The sequence below is a fragment of the Thamnophis elegans genome, chromosome 12 (assembly GCF_009769535.1).
Source record: "Thamnophis elegans isolate rThaEle1 chromosome 12, rThaEle1.pri, whole genome shotgun sequence".
In the NCBI taxonomy this organism is placed as follows: domain Eukaryota; kingdom Metazoa; phylum Chordata; class Lepidosauria; order Squamata; family Colubridae; genus Thamnophis; species Thamnophis elegans.
Genome location: NC_045552.1, coordinates 18,752,512 through 18,772,160, shown reverse-complemented (window position 1 = coordinate 18,772,160; position 19,649 = coordinate 18,752,512). Strand labels below are relative to the sequence as shown.

At 41.2% G+C, this 19,649-nt stretch overlaps 1 protein-coding gene and 1 long non-coding RNA gene across 5 annotated transcripts in view; one reads left to right on the top strand and one right to left on the bottom strand.

The window, feature by feature from the left end:
- Positions 1-16,304, top strand: part of LOC116515271 — a 38,986-nt gene extending 22,682 nt beyond the window's left edge. The window contains exon 3 of one of the 4 annotated variants that reach the window (XR_004256228.1): positions 15,951-16,304. This is a non-coding gene — a long non-coding RNA (uncharacterized LOC116515271). The other 3 variants (XR_004256227.1, XR_004256229.1, XR_004256230.1) reach the window with 3 other exon arrangements.
- LIN28A (lin-28 homolog A) overlaps positions 1-19,448 on the bottom strand; it is a 39,191-nt gene extending 19,743 nt beyond the window's left edge. The window contains exons 1-2 of the mRNA XM_032227205.1: positions 19,418-19,448; positions 18,057-18,247 (exon numbers count right to left, since the gene is read on the bottom strand). Of these exons, the coding sequence (XP_032083096.1) occupies positions 18,057-18,247; positions 19,418-19,448 (222 nt within the window). The remainder of the gene's footprint in view (positions 1-18,056; positions 18,248-19,417) is intronic.
- Positions 19,449-19,649: the final 201 nt, after the last annotated feature.

Sequence of the window (19,649 nt, the reverse complement as noted above, 5' to 3'; positions counted from 1 at the left end):
GTGATCTAAATCTGGGTTAATATTGGAAGAGACAAACGTTTATGTGTTAAAGAGGCAACAATAATCCAGCTCAAACCCACGTAGAGATTCTACAGAGGGACTTGTTCACAAAGTCCCTCCCAAATAGCCAATTTACATCGAGGTCTGACACCAACATATCTCTGATAAATATAGATAATTGGGAGGAGTTCAGGGATAATTGGGGGGAGTTAACTTCATCCGCCACCAGCCTGCCTCTCTCTTAGCCGAGTGAAATGTGAAATACTGCTGTTTATTTTGAGGAGTGCTTGAGAGATTGGTCAACCTCCCCACCCCCAACCCCAAAAGCAATCTTGTCTTCCCTTGGGGAACAAGGGAGAGAAAATTGCAAGGAAGGCTCCTTCCCCCTCCCCGGCCCTCCCTCCCTCCCTCTTGCCCTGGGTCTTTTGAAGTGACCTGCAAAAGAAGCTGGTGGTCTTCAGAACATCCCAAGCCCTTCCCCCTCCTTCCCAAAACACACACATTGTTCGAATTCCTCTGTTATCAGATAGGTAATCAAACTGAAGCCCCATTGAATTAGTCAAATAGCCCCCTTGCATCTGAAAGGAAGAGGCCCAACGTGCCTCATCCTGGCACACCACACACAAAGCAGGAAAATTCCCAGGCCATCTCCTCCCCAAAAAAAGAAAGAAAGAAAGGGGAAGGAGAAGGAAAAAGAAAAGGAGAAGAAGGAGAAGACAAAAGTTGTCTCTGTACATGGGGAGTTGGGGAGGGGGACATTCCTGAAGCCCTGAATCTTTAGTGGAGAGGAATCCAGAGCCCTCACAGATCTGTCCCCATTAGCAGCACAACTGCCATCCTGTTTAAGAACCCATCACAGGATTCTCCGACCACAGCAAAAAAATGGTGAGGATTCAGTCCAGTTTTATAAACATAAAATAAATATAAAATTTTTTTCTCACCCAGCAATGCTGATGCATTTGCAACACTTACATTTGCATTTAAATGCAATGCACCCAAGGTGCTGCTACAATTGCCCTGGATGACAGTACCCTAAAAGTATAGGGGAGGGTTAGGACCAACACCCAAAGCGGAAAGCATACAGTGGTGTTAAACACTGGGGAAAAAAGAGTCACCCATCAGCCATTTTCCGATCTGAACAAATGGAATGATATTGACTGCCCACCCTTATTGTTCTCTTTTGCTGCCTCTAGGAATTCTCAGTGGAGCTCCCTTTGTTAAAAGCAAGGGCTAAACAAACACAACATCCAAATGCCATATTCTACCATCATGGCAAACGTATAAGTGGTCACCGCAGAAATAAACCTTCTCACCGTAAATTTTGCCCCTGGAGATTGTAAATAAGCAATCCATCACAATCCTGCTGAAATGTGAACAAGCCAAAAGCAGTTACAAGACGTGGCCGCTGCAGCTTCCTTTTCCTCCCCCGTTTCAAAGGATATAAATGGTCACCTCCAGCTTTATTCATGGATTCTGGGAATGCTTATCCCCACCATACCAACATGCACCCAGGTGGGAGCTAGGCATTTCCAGCCCTCAAGCTTGGAGTGGGTTTGGTTTGTTTGTTTGTTTTTTTGGGGCATCCCTTGGAATCACACTGATGGTTGTTAACTGAAAGCAGGCAGCTGCAGTGTAGGCAGCAAGATATATTTTAGCTAATTATGCTGATGGGGAAGAGAGGAGGAGATGGCCAATGAAACTCTCCTTAAAAAATTCTCAAGTAAAAATCAATTCCTTTTGTACAATGGTAGTGTCTGCTGTTGTCCTTCAGCAACACATAAGTGTTAAATGCAGTCTTCACCCACAAAACACCTCTATTGCAAGCCAAACAGTCATGTAAATTTCGGTTATATTCCCAATTCTAATTTCTTCCTTGCCTATAAAATTAGCCTGGCTAACTTACAAGCAGGTAGTAAATCTGCCTGCAAATCTTGGCTGTTTTATCTGCCATGTTCCCTGTTCTGCCTGACTCTAGGGTACTTTATTGGAAAAAATAATGTTTAATAAGAGGCTAAGATGATGCTTTCAGAGATAGCTGCCCACTGGTTACCTAAATGATTACTTAAATGCTCTGCTATTGTTCTTTGTCCAAAATGCCCACATCTACACTAGAGCAAATACAGAAGGGGGGGATTTACATATAGATCCTCCTTTTTAGGAAAGTAACTACATTCTGAAAATGTTGTGTTCACACTATACACTTAACTAGGTCCAAATGTTAAATCTGATTGGTGTTTTCAGGTTTTGCATTGTTAATGGCTTGGCCTGATATGCAAACTCAGCTTGTTTACTTTGTTTATGGTTTAATGTATTGTATATAGCCAGAAAATGGATTAAAAACCATTAATTATCAGCCCAGGTCATTGTTTTGGCCTAAGGTCACCAATGAGTGATAGTGATGGGCTGCTAATTCCTAGGCCAGCTAGTATGTACCAGTTCTATTGTAACACAGGGGTGAAACCATAAGACACATTCTTGATTTAATGGTGAATTTTTTTGCCTTTTCTCAACAGTTTCCTATTAGGAATATCAAGGGTGGGCAGAGTGCCAAATTTAATTTGTTTGTAATTTGGACTGAGCATTTTTCACTGCATTTCCTCTATCACCCTTTCTAAGGTGGGATTCATTTTACTCAATAGGAGCAAAAATGCAATATCTTTATTTTTATTCTAGCTAGTCTGGCATGAAATGATTTTGGCTCTTTCAGTAGACAGAGGAAAACAGCATCTCTTTTTATATATTCTTTAAATTCATAGAAATGGACCATGAATCAGAATCCAGAATAAATCATGCATACAAATGTTATACCAAAAATGTAATTTATATTCCTGAATGGTGAGTCTCAGTCTCCCTCTTTCCCTATCAAATATATTACTGAACAGGAATAAAGTTTTATTGTTCTAAGAAACGCCTGTTTGTTTGTTTTTTTAAATTTCTATAGCTCTCATTCTCCCCCCCCAAGAATTTCAGTAGTTAATTATATTATAAAATACAAAGGAAAAATGAAAATAGTGGAAAAGTAGAGGCAGGAAAAGGGAAGAGAGGAAGGTACAGGGGAAAGCGGGGGAGACATTGACTCCCAACTCTTTTTAGCATAGTAGAACAAGATATAATTTTTACTTTTACATAGTACTATATAGTAGGCATTTCTACAACAAACTTATTTAATCAGCAAGCCCAAACTTTAAATCAATCAATTAAATGAAATTTGTAATTCGATCTTTGAAATGCCCAATGCACCATATGTGCTACTAACATTCTACTACATATATAATTTACTCACACTTAAAATGATCAGAAAGATGGCAATAGTTCAGTTCTTATCTCAGGTTAAAGTATAATGTGATTAGTTTGGATTTGATTTTCGAAAATAAGCTGAAAACAAGTCATAGTTCTATACAATTTATTAACTTTTAGAGCCATCCTTTCACAGACTTTCAGTGAAAGGCTCAAATTAGAATTGCTCAGAGAACATTGGATCTGATATTTAACTTTCATCACCCAAAGCATGTTTCTCAAAATACGATTTTATGTAGAATAATCACTCAGATCTTAATCTGCCTTTGTTCTATCATTTCTCTTTATTTTAAAATTCTAACAAGCTATTACGGAAACATAGATTCAACCATATTCCATTTTAATGCAATGTGCAATCCAAATAACTGTGCTTAGTAAATGAATCATGTTATACAAACTATGCCAGCCTCATTTAAGAGGCTGGGCTATCAAAGCCAGGGGATATCACCATAGCCACAAAAGACATACCATTGTGTCACAATTCAAAAATAAAATGGTATTTTTCCAGTAAACAAGCCCATTTCACAAAACCAAAGCTTAATTGTACGTTATCATCTAGACTGTACTAGTTCTTCAGTTCCAAGGCCATAAGTTTTAAGACTTGTGTCAATAGGTCTACAGCCATCTCTATCTCATCTTTCCACCCCATGGTTGGGGAAATGACAGGTATCTAGAAACCTGCCCTTCCCAACAATATTTAAGGCACTCACACCCTCCAGATGTAAACCCAGTGATTTTTTTTTACTAGTGATTTAAATCATGATTTAAATCCACTTGATTTAATTAAAATCCACCCTGCATAGAAGTATGCTTCATTAAATATACAGTAGCAGCCTAAGCTAAGTTCAAGCTTTGTGAGGTCCCTGGTACTCTGAAAAGTTTGGTTCTTGCAGACATTTCATTACCCAACTTAGTAACATCATCAGTGCTAGAAGGGAGCACGGTTTACTCAAAACAAGCTCAACTACAAATACTATTTTCTATTAAATCAAGTTTTTCACAGATGGAATGTACACCATGTGCACCAAAGGATCAGATCAGATAGAGATGTGGCTCTTGTCTCATTATTAAATAATATCCACCAGTGGTTTTAGTTATGGGAAATCTTTGTGATGGAAAAATCTGAATAGTCCATGATTTGGTTCAAGGAGAGTACAGTTACTGCTCCATGTTTCAGAGGCGTCATGTATACTTTTTTTTGGAGGGGGGGGGTCTTTTTTTTTTCAAGAAATTTTTATTAAACAAACAACATATACACAAAAAAAATCATCATCACACACAGCATGTTATTTGGTTACAAATGTTTTTGCATCCATATTCTCAAATAGCATTTACAATCACAAATTTTTCATCTAGTATAACTAAGTACCTCACTTTCATTGTACAATATATATTCAATTACAATTAGTATTATTTTTTCCCAATGAACCTGATTCCCTTACATTCTTGATTATCTATTTGATAACAGTGTACCTTTATATAATCACAAATCCCAATATAAAAGAGATTTACCAGCCATTTATATTTGTTTATCACTATTTTCAATTATGCATAATTCCACCATGAGGCATCATGTACACTTATATGATAGTTAAGGCTAGAAGTTGCAGTAGGAATGATAGTTCAAAGCGAATAATTGGTTTTAAAAGATTCTACCGCACCTTTCCTCCTCTTTGAAATGACTGAAGGCTTTCAGCAAGGATCTCAAAGCAAGAGCACAATATGTTAGGACTGGCTCCTGAACCATTTTAGGGGGTTTAACCAGGTTTAGAACTAATAAGCAGCCAAAGAATTCCTTTTAAAATTTGTGTAACATGCTCACATCTGAAAAATGCCAATCCAGATTTTGACAGCTGTGATTTGCTGTACACAAGTTTCATTCAAAGATAGTTCTATTTAAAAAGGTAAAGGTTCCCCTCGCACATATGTGCTAGTTGTTCCCAACTATAGGGGGCGATGCTTATCTCCGTTTCAAAGCCAAAGAGCCAGTGCTGTCCGAAGACCTCTCCGTGGTCATGTGGCCAGCATGACTAAATGCTGAAGGCACACGGAACACTGTTACCTTCCCAATAAAGGTGGTTCCTATTTTTCTACTTGCATTTTTACGTGCTTTTGAACTGCTAGGTTGGCAGAAGTTGGGACAGGTAATAGGAACTCACCTCATTACTTGGCACTAGGAATTCAAACCGCCGAACTGCCGATCTTTCTGATTGACATGCTCAGCGTCTTAACCACTGAGCCATCGCGTCCCTAGGATATGCTATAAATGCATGGAGTCCAACAGACTGTAAGTTAACAATTGTATACATAGCAGCAAAATATTTCAGAAGAATCAGCATAGGAATCTGCCCAGCTTTAATAATGCTTCCATTTCTCCTCTGGGAAGGTCTGGGTAAGAAGCATTTTTAAATATGTGTAGATTTTTATTGTGTTTTAGGTGTGTATATTATTTTATTTATCTTTTGGATTATTGTTTCCCAATCTGAACAAAAAGACAAAGATACTGTAGATTTCAGCCTAGCATTATTAGCAAGTTAGAATAGTTCAACATGAAATAACTATTGAGCTCGAAATATTTGCTTCCTAGAGGTTTTCAAGCGGCATAATATGAGATTATGTTGTAAAATTCTAATAACTTGAGGTACATGACTTCAACTCCCAGAATTCTCCAAACTGCTTGACCATTACTGAGCATTCTGGAAGATGAAGTCTATAGATCTGGACATTCTGATGGGAGAAGGTGACTGGATCAGATTGACTAGGCCTACTTCCAAACTCTTTACTTGTGTGTCTGGCTTTCAAAGTAACCACAACAGTACCTTAATTCAGCACAGTGCTCTCAGCTATTTTTTCAAGTGTTCTCCCCACCAATTTTAGCCAGGATCCGAGCACTCACCTACACTTCCCAAATTACTTTCTGCATATCCCTGCTTCATCCTAGCTGAATGAAAAAGAATGAAGACTTAAAGAAAGCAAGAATCGTTCTTGAGAAATTAATAACGATCCTCCTTTAGGATAACTTGGGACTGTCCAGATGGAACTGCAACTCCAATCATCCCCAGCTAAAAGAAGGACATCGATTTTGACAGGGCTGAATGAGAAGACTGCATTTTTAGATCTCCCCTATTCATTTAAACAACAAAACTAGGTTTCTTAACATTGAATTCTGTGGCATCTACCAACAATCCATTTCTGATTTTTGGGTTTCTGTAGGATTGGTCAAATGTCTGCTCTTTTGAATTGGAAGCAGCTCCAGAACAAGAAAAGAAGGGGGGGGGACCCCAAGCAACAGAATGTCTCCAAGGCAAATCCATCCTCAAATGAATTCTTCCCAAGTAAGACGGTGGCCTTTCAATTTAGCAGTCCCAGAGAGAAGCGGCTTGCAGACAATGGCCTGATTATCTCAGCATTTTCTCCCCGCAGTGCCCTTTCAAGAAAAGGTGCCGCCTGGCTCCATTTGCCCTTAAGAGACCTGAGCGCGCACATTCACCCTGGAGGCAAATGCTGGCCAGCAAAGAAGACCTTTCTCTCCTATTGACTGCCTCTTTTTCATCTGATGTGTAGCTTCATTCCTAATGCAAGACATTTAACTTGTGGGTGTCTCAGTCATCCTTTAAGAAGTCCTAGAATGGTGGACCCTAATTATTAAAGCAGCCCTGTCCAGTTTGCCATCATTTGGAGGTGCTGGACTACAACACCAATCAACCAGAACTTACCAAAAAGTTCCATAAGGGGTAGGAGATTAAAGTTTTAAACTCAGGAATTTGGACCAGAGACAATTGAGTTGAAATCTTAAATGAGTTCCATGGTGATTTGAATTTGAAGTCTCTACTGTTAAAATTCACACAGCATACCAACTATTTAAAACTGTAACCATGGCTAGGTTTTCACAGGATGGGGCTAGTGTCTTCTGACTACTTTATTTAGTTTATGGCTTAGTGTTATCATGAGTATCATAAAAAAGGGGCTGAATCTGGTAACAAAAATAATAGCGATGGGTGAAGCTTGTCCTTGAGTCATCAAAAGGACCATAACTTACCCTAACATTTCACAGTATTGTTATGAAGCTTTAAAGGTGGTATAGGGGGATTATCTCTGGGCTGCTAGATTGAAGTTAAAATGCTGTAGAACAGGGCTTTTCCTCTCACTTCCCCTTGCCTCCAACTCTTTCCAATTCCCCATTTCCTTCCCAAACATTATTCCATACTGCATATGTACTACTCATTCTTAGTCCTTAAAGGACTGTTATTTTGGGAAGGAGGGATAGTTCTCCTGATTTTTTTTCACCCAACGTATTGTTTGTGTGAGGTGAGATTGTATGCATTCAGGCACCAGTGTGTAGCAGTTGCTGGACTAGGATAGGGGAAACGTGGGCACAAGTCTATTCTCAGCCACAGAAATTAATTGGGCCAATCACTCTCATTCAGCCCAACCTACCTCACATGATTGTTGTTCTGGGGATTGTATAAAGGGCATATAAGCTTCCTTGAGCTCAAGAAAAGATGATATATACATTTAAGTTTATTTAACTGTGGTATGTTGAACAAACAATAACTAGATTCACACACTCAGCCAACAAAAATTTTACGTAATGGTTTAGCCTGACATTTTGAGTAAAGCAGAATTAAGTTCCTGCATAATGTTCATCCCGGTTTCGTAATGCTAATAAACAATCTTGAATCTTGCAAATTTTGAGGTCTGACTACAGTTGGAAGAAGGGAGACCTCAAGACAAGCTAAAGGAGATAACTGTCCTTACTTGACTGAAATGTGAAAGTTGGACAGGCTATGCGAAATTAACTATACTTTATTGTGGACAAGGCTATGCGAGCTGTGAGTTCCTCCACCTGCATACTGGACCCGTGTCCCTCTTGGCTGACTGCCAACAGCAGAGAGGTGACACGAGGCTGGATCCAGGCGGTTGTTACCGCCTCTCTTCGGGAGGGACACCTCCCCACCGCGCTTAAGGCGGCGGTGGTGAGGCCCCTCCTGAAGAAACCGTCTTTGGATCCAGCAGTTCTTAATAACTATCGTCCAGTCTCCAACCTCCCCTTTGTGGGGAAGGTTATTGAGAAGGTGGTGGCCTTACAGCTTCAGCGTACCTTGGAGGAAGCTAACTATCTTGACCCCTTCCAGTCTGGCTTCAGGCCCGGTTACAGCACTGAAACCGCTTTGGTCGCATTGACCGATGATCTCTGGAGAGCCAGAGATGGAGGCCACGCGTCCATCCTGGTTCTCCTTGACCTCTCAGCGGCTTTCGATACCATCGACCATGGTATCCTTCTGCGACGACTGCGGGAGGTGGGGGTGGGTGGCACTGTTTTACAGTGGTTCTCCTCCTACCTCTCGGACAGGTCGCAGTCGGTGTTGGTGGGGAGGGAGAGATCGTCCCCGAGGCCCCTAACCTATGGGGTGCCGCAGGGCTCGGTTCTGTCCCCCCTGCTATTTAACATATACATGAAACCGCTGGGCGAGATCATTCGGAGGCACGGGATTAAGTACCACCAATATGCGGACGATACGCAGTTGTATCTGTCCGCCCCGTGCCAACTCAATGAAGCGGTGGACGTGATGAACCGGGGCCTTGAGGCTGTTAAAGACTGGATGAGAGCTAACAAACTGGTGCTCAACCCGGAAAAGACCGAGTGGCTGTTGTGTTTTCCTCCCAAAAATTCGGCCAGCGTTCCATCAATCAGGCTGGGGGGACAAAATTTATACCCCTCAGACAGGGTCCGCAACTTGGGAGTCCTCCTGGATCCACAGCTGAGTTTTGACCACCATTTGTCGGCTGTGACCAGGGGGGCATTTGCCCAGGTTCGCCTGGTGCGCCAGTTGCGGCCCTACCTGAACCGGGAGGCTCTCACAACAGTCACTCGAGCCCTTGTGATCTCTAGGCTGGAATACTGCAATGTGCTCTACATGGGGCTGCCCTTGAAGAGCATCCGACGACTTCAGCTAGTTCAGAACGCGGCCGCGCGAGTGATCATGGGCGCACCACGGTTCGCCCATATAACACCGATCCTCCGTGAGCTGTGCTGGCTACCTGTCGATCGTCGGGTGCACTTCAAGGTTTTACTTACCACCTATAAAGCGCTCCATGGTAGTGGATCTGGCTATCTGAGAGACCGCCTCCTGCCAATTACCTCCCTGCGTCCCATCAGATCGCACAGAGTAGGCCTCCTCCGAATTCCATCCGCCAGTCAGTGCCGACTGGCGACTACGCGGAGGAGAGCCTTCTCAGTTGCAGCTCCGACACTATGGAACAACCTCCCCGTGGAGATCCGTACCCTCACCACAGTCCAGGCCTTCTGCACAGCCCTCAAGATCTGGCTATCCCGTCAGGCCTGGGGATAGGATTACTCTCACCCCGCCCGAATGTTGAGTGAATGTTGTGTTTTTATGGTTAATTTCTTTTATTCACGTTTCTTTTTCTTTTTAAGTCTTGTCTTGCACTCCCTTCCCTCCATTGTTGTAAGCCGCCCTGAGTCCCCTCAGGGAAAAGGGCGGCATATAAATGTTTAATAAAATCCAAATCCAAAATCCAAACTATACTTGTCCCACCTGGTTGGTTTAGTGCTGTCAAAATGAATGCGCAAAAGCTGATTCATACAGGCAGGAGGGTTTCCTCTGTGTTACCAGTTTTGGGGATTGAGTGGTTCCCAATCTAAATATATTGTACATTAACTAATAAAAGAAAAAGGGAAACCTGAATTATTTTCATACATTTCTCAATTCACAAGAGGAATGAGCAGAAAATTTTTTTCTTGATTAGAACTACTAAGTTGGAGAGCAAACAGGCACACCCGACTCAGATCAATTTCTTCAGTGCAATAACAGGGCCTTTCCACTTACAGGGGAGGATAGAGAAATTCCACACACACATTGCTAATTGCTTGAATTAGGCGCTGGGGGAAGGAGGAAATCATTGCCTGAGGCTGTTATCTCTTTGCTCGCCGAGTCTCATGGATCCACTGACCAGCAAAAAAATATGCAAGCAAAAAATATTTTCCCCAAAACAGAAACTCTAAAACAACTCAATACTTCATTAACTGTTAACCAAACACCAAGTAAGCCAGATTTAGCAGGAATGCAAACCACAACCAAGCAAAATGGCTGCCAACAGCATAATGGAAGCTCTGATGATGATCTAAAAGCGGGCCTGTCACATACATGACCATTGGATGTTATCTGTTCCAATTGCAAAGCCAGGTGAGGAAACAGAAGACAAGTCAATCTGTTCTCCATTTTGCTGAAATTTTTGATTGCTTTGTTATCAGATGAGTCAAATGAGAGCGGATGGTCAGAGAGAGAGAAGGGGGGGAAGAGAGATGGAAACTAACCCCCTGCTGGGACAGGCTATTCAAAGCTGGTTCCTGTAATAAAGTGATTTAATAGATCTAAAGAGGCCAATTCCCTTCTTTCTTCCACAGTTACTTCCTGTGGGTTATCATTCACATATGTAAATGACCAGAAGAGGGTTATCTCTGACCCTCATGCAATTAAAGAAATTCCCCATCTGTGTTGTTGTTTTTTAAGACACAGTGCATAGATAAAGAAGCCAGATTTATGTTCTTTTCCTGTGTGGTCATCTGTTAACTCATGTCCAGTTTCCATTTCTGGCCCATCAATGCCTTTCTACATGCCATGCAATGAGCAAACAATTTGGGAAACAACAAAAATAAAATAGTGACATATTAAAATGCATTTGACACAACAGTTTAGAGGTCAAAGCACTTCGATATCATTCTCTTTAGGAATTTATATGAGCTGGAATTTCTCAATCCCAAGGACACATAAATGCTCCAATGTAGTGGCTCCATTCTTCAGTCTACCAAATATCACAGGCCATAGTTACAGTAATGTCTGAAATAACTTCTGCTTCCACTCTTTAAGTTACCTATTGATAATCTGAAAAGAGATATAAAGCTCCCTTTTGCTATTCATTACTTGCCCCATTCCTTAATAAAGCTAATTAATTATATGGAGTAGACTCCCATATCTGGGCTCTAAAAAAATTCAGATGACCAATAGGTGGCAGCATAGAATGTTCTCCTTTGCTGCCATCTAATGGTCATTTGGATTTTTGTAGCCTAGTTGATAAATTTGTCTTGGGAGTTTACAGTGCTTTCTGCAGATCACTATGATTAGGAAACTAATACCATCCAGTAGAATACCATGATTTTAAGTTATAATGCACATAAATAGGTGTTTGAATTATGACATTCTGTCAGAAAACATCTGCATAAAATGATGCTGAGCTTTCAGAATCAATTTTAGACCTACCTGCTTGTCCTGGCTGACTAAGCTTACATTATGTCATATTTTAGATTTGTTCTGCTGGTGTTGTCATGAATGATGTTACAGCTTTAACTTTTTGTGATTTCGTGTATATTAGCTTTTAATGGATTTTAATAAAACCAAATAAATATGATTTTATGGGTTTTATTTTCTCCTGGCTTGGGTATTATTTTTTAATGAAAATTAGGTTTAAAAGCATTATAATTAAAACTATAATTGCACCTCAGCCTCATTCCCCCCCCCAAATCAGCATAGTGGAATTGGAGGAAGATTAGCATGACATGCCCTCTAAAGTTCTGTATTTCCAATTGTTGAATAGCACTTGAGAAAACTGATATATGTCTGTATATCAGTTTGAGCTGCCACCACTCAAAGACCAGATTCAAGATGGTAATATTTAAAAAACCTCAGAAGAAACAGCTTTTGGTCATTTGCTCTCAACCAAAGCACAAACTGAAAACAGAGCAAGAACCAATATTGTTGAAGTTGTATTATTTCCTTGGGTTGGCTAAGGAAAAAGGAATCACTTTTGATCAATTATATGTTTTCTTCTACCAGTACAGGATATCCACAATTACAGTTCATAACAGTTTCCAACCATTTCCTTCCGAAGCCTGCTCATGTCAGCGATGTAGCAACAGAGTAATGACAATGCTATCAATCACCAGTGTGGATTCCCCGAGATTAATCTCTAGTCCAACAAGCTACAGAACGCTTATTCTCAAGTCTTTATGGATTTCCCCATCAGAAACAAAGACAATTTCATCCTCTCCAACATCAGCTATTTCTACCTCCTTTTTCAGAAGCTTTTTCCTGCATCTTGATATAGAATTAATGCCAAGGGATCCGGAAATCTCTGTAAAGAGATACTTATTTGTTGGACCAGGTCAAAAAAAAAAAGTCTGGTGATTTTGGGATGAGGCTTTGCTGTAATTTTCATCTTCCCTAGTGCCCTAAATTGCTTAAAAACAAACTGGTGTTAGGAATACTCTATTGTTCTAAAGCTGAGAATATCCATGATCAACTGTGAAGCTCACTTGGTAATGATGGAGATATAATAACCTAACTTATGTTTCCTTACAGGATTATTGAAAATATATCATCCTAGAAGTATGGGTTATGAATGTGACATTCAAATGGCACTTTATAATAAAATACTTTGTTCAACATTGTTTAGATCGGCTGCAACTTTCCAGGAAACCTTAAACACAGCATCCTTCAGCCATTTGGGTACTTTCCATCACCTAAAGTAGAGATGTGTAATTTTGTCAACTTGAGGGGGAAATAAAGCAATTTCCTTTGTTTTTAACTGCCTATCCCACAGCACCTGCCACCAAACACAAAAAAAACCCTTTAGATTTTTTTCATACCTCAAGGGATGCAACTTCTCTTGGCCAATAGTCATAGTTGGTTTTTGGCAAATGCTATGACTGATTTTGATAATGATATGTACAATAATATGCTAGAGGCAGCCTTCCTAAAAGTAAGCAGGTCAAATGTTAAATAGTACCCCCGCACACATAGTTCATGATTTTCCCTTCTGTCACACTAAAATTTGGTAGTCCGTTTTGGGGGAGAAACATTCAAAGCTTTTTAAAGACCTTTTGTGGCCCAGGGACCTAAGACTGTGACTCTTCATCTGAAGGAAAGGCTGGTCCCTTATATCTGAACTCTTCTAATCAGCATTCATCAGATGTATCACCTGAGTCTACCTGTCCTTATAATCATTATGCCACAAATTTGTGAAATGTAAAATACTAGGCACTTAAATAAAAGAATGTGTAGCACAGTCCTAAGAAGCTCCCCAAGATTTTGAGAGCACAATAGAACACAGTATCCTGAAACTGTGGCTACAAAAGCATGTCTGGATATTAAAGAATACAGAAACAAGGAAGAGGGTTGATTTAAGAAGAATCAGAATCTACAGCTGGGCCATTCCTTTATTAGGGCCAACAAAAAAGGTACAATAGGATATTATGCTTTTAAGATCTCCAGAATTCTTCCAGGCAATTCTTACAACAACAACAACAAAATAGGGAAAGGAAAAAGTTTAAAAGTTTAAAAAAAACATTCAGCTTGAAGTTTTGCAGATTAAAGTCAACCTTAAAAAGGAAATAGTAGCTTGATGTTAAGGATTTCCTTGCCCTCCTGTGCCCCAAACATGCATATTTCAAACAGTTGTATTCATTTTTCTAGAATAGGTGGGGGTATAGCAAAATCATTACAAAAATATCCAGAATCCTTCAGGGGTTTTTTTGTACCAGACTATTATTAGTGCTTGAAATCAGATGCAAAATCAATTCAAAATGTTTTGTTTTGCCTTCCAAGTGATGGGGATGGATTTCAAAGATCTCCCAAAACTCTAAATTTCAGCCACATTCCATGCAACAAACAAGGTGATTAAAACAAAGCCAATGGCTCTCCATGCATCTCTCTCCAAAGAAAACAGGGAAGTCAGCATTCCAGGTTTATTTCCTTCAGGCTTTTCCATCAACTCATATAGGCCTTTACCTGGGGAAATCATTCCCAGAGAAGAGGTGAGGGTAAATAAAATACAGAAATCAGGAGTTGCATCCATTCATTTTGTAGATTTATCCTGTGCCTGGATGTGAATGAAACTTCATGAAAATTCCGAAGAATTATCCAAAGCAGCTGTGGGTGTTAATATGTGTCTATGTGTCTGTATGTATGAATTCTACATGAGTCAACCAACTTAATCTAAGAATTGAAAATAAGTGGTTTAGAGTTTCCATCTACCTTTCTTGTTACATAATGAATTGACATTATAAAATACAACTCATATGAAAAAAGCCAGCAAATGTGAATCATGAAATATTTTACACACACAAGCTTACATTCAAAACCCCACAGCTTTATCAAACCCAAAACTTATCATTTCTGTGTTTCCCCTCCCAAAAAGGACAGTCTGCATTTAACCATATGAACTAGCACCATTGAAAATGCACTCCTGTATGCATTCCTCAAAGCAAAGTGCTTTCAACTTAGCAAGGAAAATAAGTGTAAGATTACAGCATTGCTATGGATTCCAATCTATTGAGGACAGTGGTTTGCTTCTAAGTCAACATCTATACCTCTTCTGAATAATCTTGTTTGGCCACCTAACTATTATCATCAGTAAAATTAATGAGCTTTTTTTTCTGAGTCTGTATATTTGAGGATTGTTGCACAAAGGCTGTATCTCTACCCAAAATTGCATTATACACCCTTCAGTACTGCTCAAGTAAATTAAGACCAGGAAAGGTGTTTCCAAGCAAAGATAACCTTGAAGCTTCTTCCAATTAGCTGTTACAGTGTAATCATTTTCTTGTCTTAAATGTGGCTTTCTTCTAAACAACTGTTTTGTTTCAAAAAGGTTACTCATGGTCAAATCTTAACATTCAGTTCACCATCTGAATCAGAAGGAGTATACATACACTTTTATTATAATTTTGGACCTTGTACCACTAAATTCAAATCTACCATTACAGAACTGGTGTTGTACCACAGTTTCTTAACCTGCATAAACAAGGCCATCTACAATCAGAACTTCTTTTTGCTTATCTTTCCTCTGTAAACAACAAGAGGTTTCATGTGGATGATAGCATAATACCATCAAGAATGGCATGGCCCCAAAGAAAATAAGTACTAGTCAGAAACCGGGGCAGTATTTTATCTGATCTGGTAAGAACAAACATGATTAAAGTGAAGAAAACTGTCTAATGAGGAATGTGGCTATCCTATCCTTGCAAGGAAATTAATTCAAAAGGTGCTACTTTTCAAATTATTATTTACCTTCAAGAAGCAAAGGAAGATGTGGTACATTTAGAGAAAAAGTAAAACCCACAGCTGGTTGATAGCTCTTAACAGAGATCAGCCAAAATAATGAGCAAGTTTTTGAGTTCACTAGGATTATTCATTAGGCTGAATGGGGAGGGGGGTTTGAAAAACAGGAATGAGAAAATAGGAAGCTTGATTTTGAGACTTAAAAAAAAACCAGTTAGTCACCGTTAAAATGTGGAAAAAAGAGGATAGGCTTACAGTATAGAAATACGGAGACCCACTGTATTCAAAGCTAGCATCATCTGAGAAAGCTCTATTAAGTACCATACTTATAAAGATTTGGGCTGCAGCTGGGGCAAGGAAACAATGTTCCCTCCCTTTAGGGGTGAAATATAAAATGCAGCCATTTTATTGTCAGCTGATATGAACTTTGGGTAAAGAAAACAAAAGTACCTGTGTTTCAAATTCCACATGAAGGAATTTTGTTAATGTAAATTTCTCTTTCCTCACCTATGGGACACAAATATTTATTTCACTCATTTAATAACATTTACCTATCTCCTCTCCATTCCCCAGCTGTGGCCAACTCCTCTGACACTCATGGGCATAGTATATTGTGTGCCATTCCTACAAGGATCTAGAAGACTATCTTTGAACAGGAAGTTCTGATACCTTAAAACCATCTTGGTGATACCAAAAACCTAAGCAGGGAATGTGATCAACTTGAAATGGATCCTAATCAGCTATGCCCGTCTTCCATGAAATTCCCTTATCCTTAAAAATCATCTGTGAAATTCTCCTCATTGCAACTTCTGGCTTTAAATCCACAATTTTGTTACACTTCTGTTGTAAAACAAAAAATCCTGTACCTATTGACACTCAATTTCCTTTGTACAATTCATATGACACCCATTTTGGGTCAGTTTTCTCTGGAAGTCCTTAATAAAATTATATTAATATAACAACCTTGCAGGTTCTAATTAAAGACCAGCTTAGTTTTGGTTAACTGGTTTTAAATAATCCCTTAGGGCAGCCCTTCCCTGAATTCTCAAAATTTAGAAGATGGTAACACAGTACCCAAGAGTATTCTGCTTGATAATGTTGATTAAGCTTTTACCCCCAAAAATGTACTGTCTTACCGGTACTTGATATCAAAATTACAAAACCACCTGAATCTTAGATATGTACAGGGTGCACCACACACACAACTGGAAAGCAGTTGCTCCCAAATAGTGGAATAGACTACACTGCAATGGCTTCAAGCAACATTTGGAAGCATATCGACCATCTATTAATCAGAGACAGATCATCCTGACATCAGTGGTATAGGAACTGTTATGCCTACTGGATGATTGCAAGCCAAGAAATATGGTACCAGCAAGGCCTTTCTTACTAAAATGTATTATTATAACACTGTGCTTTGTCCTTTCACAAGTAAGGAAAGGATTGCCTTCTAGATGCTGAACTACAATTCCCAGCATTCCCCCATCATGCTGGCTGGGGCTCCTGGGAGGCTCAATCCAGTAACATTTGGAGGACCAGTAGTCCTCTACCCACTTTTAGGTCCCATGCTTAGTTACTTTAGGCAGGATGCTGGCAGCTTCATCAATTCTGTTTTGGAGAGCATGTAAAGCAACGCTACATAAACCCAGTTTGTTTGCTTTTAGCTTAGTGGATTGTGTGAACACAGCATTTGTTTTTTTTTTAAACCATGATTTGGGACATAGGATGTGGTACAAGCCAACCCTAATGCAGCTTGAATTGCCATGCTAAAGCAAATATAGCATGCTAACAAGTTAACAAGCTAAGTTATTTAATTATTGTGTATTTAGTTATGACACCTTCCTTCTGTGCTGCCACATGGAACCTTCTTTCTTGTGTCTTTCTAACCCAGGGAAATAAAGGCGAACAAAGCCTTTTCTTCCTATGTTTTTTTTCCTATTGGTTTGCCAAAGGAAGATTTTACACTCTATAGTTCCCTGTGAGGATTTTTTTTTGCAACTGCTTCTTCCCTTCCCCATCCCTGCAATCGTGATTAGTGACCACGCCGCGGCTCTTCCGGCTCCCCTTCCCATTTCTAAAGGCAAAGTCCCAAGCGGGCCATTTGGAGGGGGGGGGGGGGAAGAAGGTAAATTTTAAAAAAAATTGAAATTAAGCCGCTATCGCTTTACAGCAACCTAAGCCTTAAACCCTAAACCCTAAACCATGACGGGAAAGCAAAGGAGAGCCCAAGAACTGGTCCTTAACTGCCTTCCAGAGAGGAAAAAAGCCCGGGCAGAACTGAGAAAAAAAGGCCCACACATGGACCTCAAAGCAAAACCGCGCGTGGAAGTTGAAATCCGCGCAGGCACCAAGCGAGGCTCGGTTTTTTTGGCCAAGGAGAAAGCAAGAGCCCTTCCTTCCTATAATCAGCAGAAGGTGGGAAGCGGCAGAGCTCGGCCGCCCTTGCGCTGTTTTTACGCTCTCTGGCCGATCCGCCCCAAGGCGCAATTCCCAAACTTTGCGCCTAAGACGCCCAACTCTTCTCTAGGCTGCGCCCGGCCCCGTAAGGCCCACGCTGGCCGGGTTTATTTAGGCCCCAAGCGGTCTCCCGGAGCTCCTGTGGAGGAAGCGCGCTCCCCTCCACCACCTTCCCGATCCGCTCCTTCCGCCCCTCCCGGATGGATCCCCCCCCCCGCTTACCTGGTGCACGAAAACGTCCACGGGGGACTCGAGGGCGACGCCTTCCTTGGTGGTCATGGAGAGGAAGCCGAAGCCCATCCGCACGTTGAACCATTTACAGATCCCGGCGCCATGCAAGAGGGGTTGGCTGTCTTCGTCCGGCCTGGGCGAATCCCCGCTGGGCTCTTCCTCGCCCGCCTTGGCGCAGCCACCTAGAAGCATACACGCGGTTCATCAGTCGAGGCGAGTCCCGGGAAGGCTGCTCCCCTGGATGGCTTTCCTATCGGCCGGCGGGCGAGGTGGGGGCGCCCAGCCACGAGACGCCCTCGGGGTGGGTTGGTGGGGGGAAATAGGCTTGTCTTTCGGTCAGCCCAAAAAACACCTTCGGCCCCGCCATGCCGCGATTGCCCCCGGAGAGCAGCTTGGAATTCCCAGCCCAGCCGAGGCATCCTCGGATCCTCCCTTGGTGGGTTTTTTTTTTTTTTTTTTTGAGGATAGGGCGCAGGGGAAAGGCCCACCTTTTCATCGTCCCTGCATGGTAGACCCGGGGGGGGGGGAATCCCTAAACGAGGAATGGAGAGGAGTGGAGGAACGGAAATATCGGCAACTCCCTTCGCTGGTCCAAATTCCATAAGGTGGCAACATATTAAATCTATCCAAAGTGTATTTGTTGCATTTTCCTTCCGAACTTTGCAACATTAGAAAAGAGGAGAGGAAGTGGGGGAAGAGCGAAGCCGGTAGATATTTTTAGGGGATGGAAGGAAGGAAGGAAGAAACCCCCATAATGCTCCTGTCCTGGTGTATTTGGAAATTCTCCTAAAAGTTTTGAAAGGCTTGTTGAAGAAGGAAGTCGAATGCAAAATGCAGACTGAAGGGGAAAACAATACAAACCAGAAAGGGCAACGTTGTTCTCCCGAAACCATTTGGAAATCTGTACGTGCGCCTTTTTTAAAAAGAAAAAAAACCCCTCAAATCCCTCTCTTTAAAAAAAAAAAAATCTCCAAGCTGCCAATACGGCCAAAAAAGTTTTCAAGCTCTTTCATCCCCCCCTCCTTTCCTAAAAAGAAAAAGCACATGGCAAACCAAGTAAAGAGGATATACCGCCCTCCTCCCTCCCCAAAAAAGTCACAGAAATAAACCATAAAAGTAAGAAAACCGAGGGAGAAAGACTAAGCCTTTTAAACGCGAAAGGGGCAGGTTCAATATTAGAAGAAACCAGAAATAATATCTGGTGGGCGCAGAATAATTATGGTTATTTTTGTTAGCCAAACTAGGATGGACAGAGGTGAAGGAAAAGTGAAAGAAGACGAAAGAGAAGCGAGGGAGAAAGGCCTACATTTTACAAAGGGGGGGGGAATTGGATAGGAAAAAATTCACTTAACCTGCAAACTGCTGGTTAGAAACAGACCCCATTCTGCACCCCTGATGGAAATGGTGGACTCTTCGCAGGAGCCGCTTCCCCTCCTCTCTCTTGCCAGCCTGCTTCGGAGAGGGTGTCACCGCAGTTCCCCAGCCCCCAAAAATAGAGGGAGGGGAGGGGGGAGGAGGACAGGAGGGGGTGGGGGAAGATTCTAAACAAGAGGAGGGACGGGGGAAAAAGCCAGCCCAAGGTTT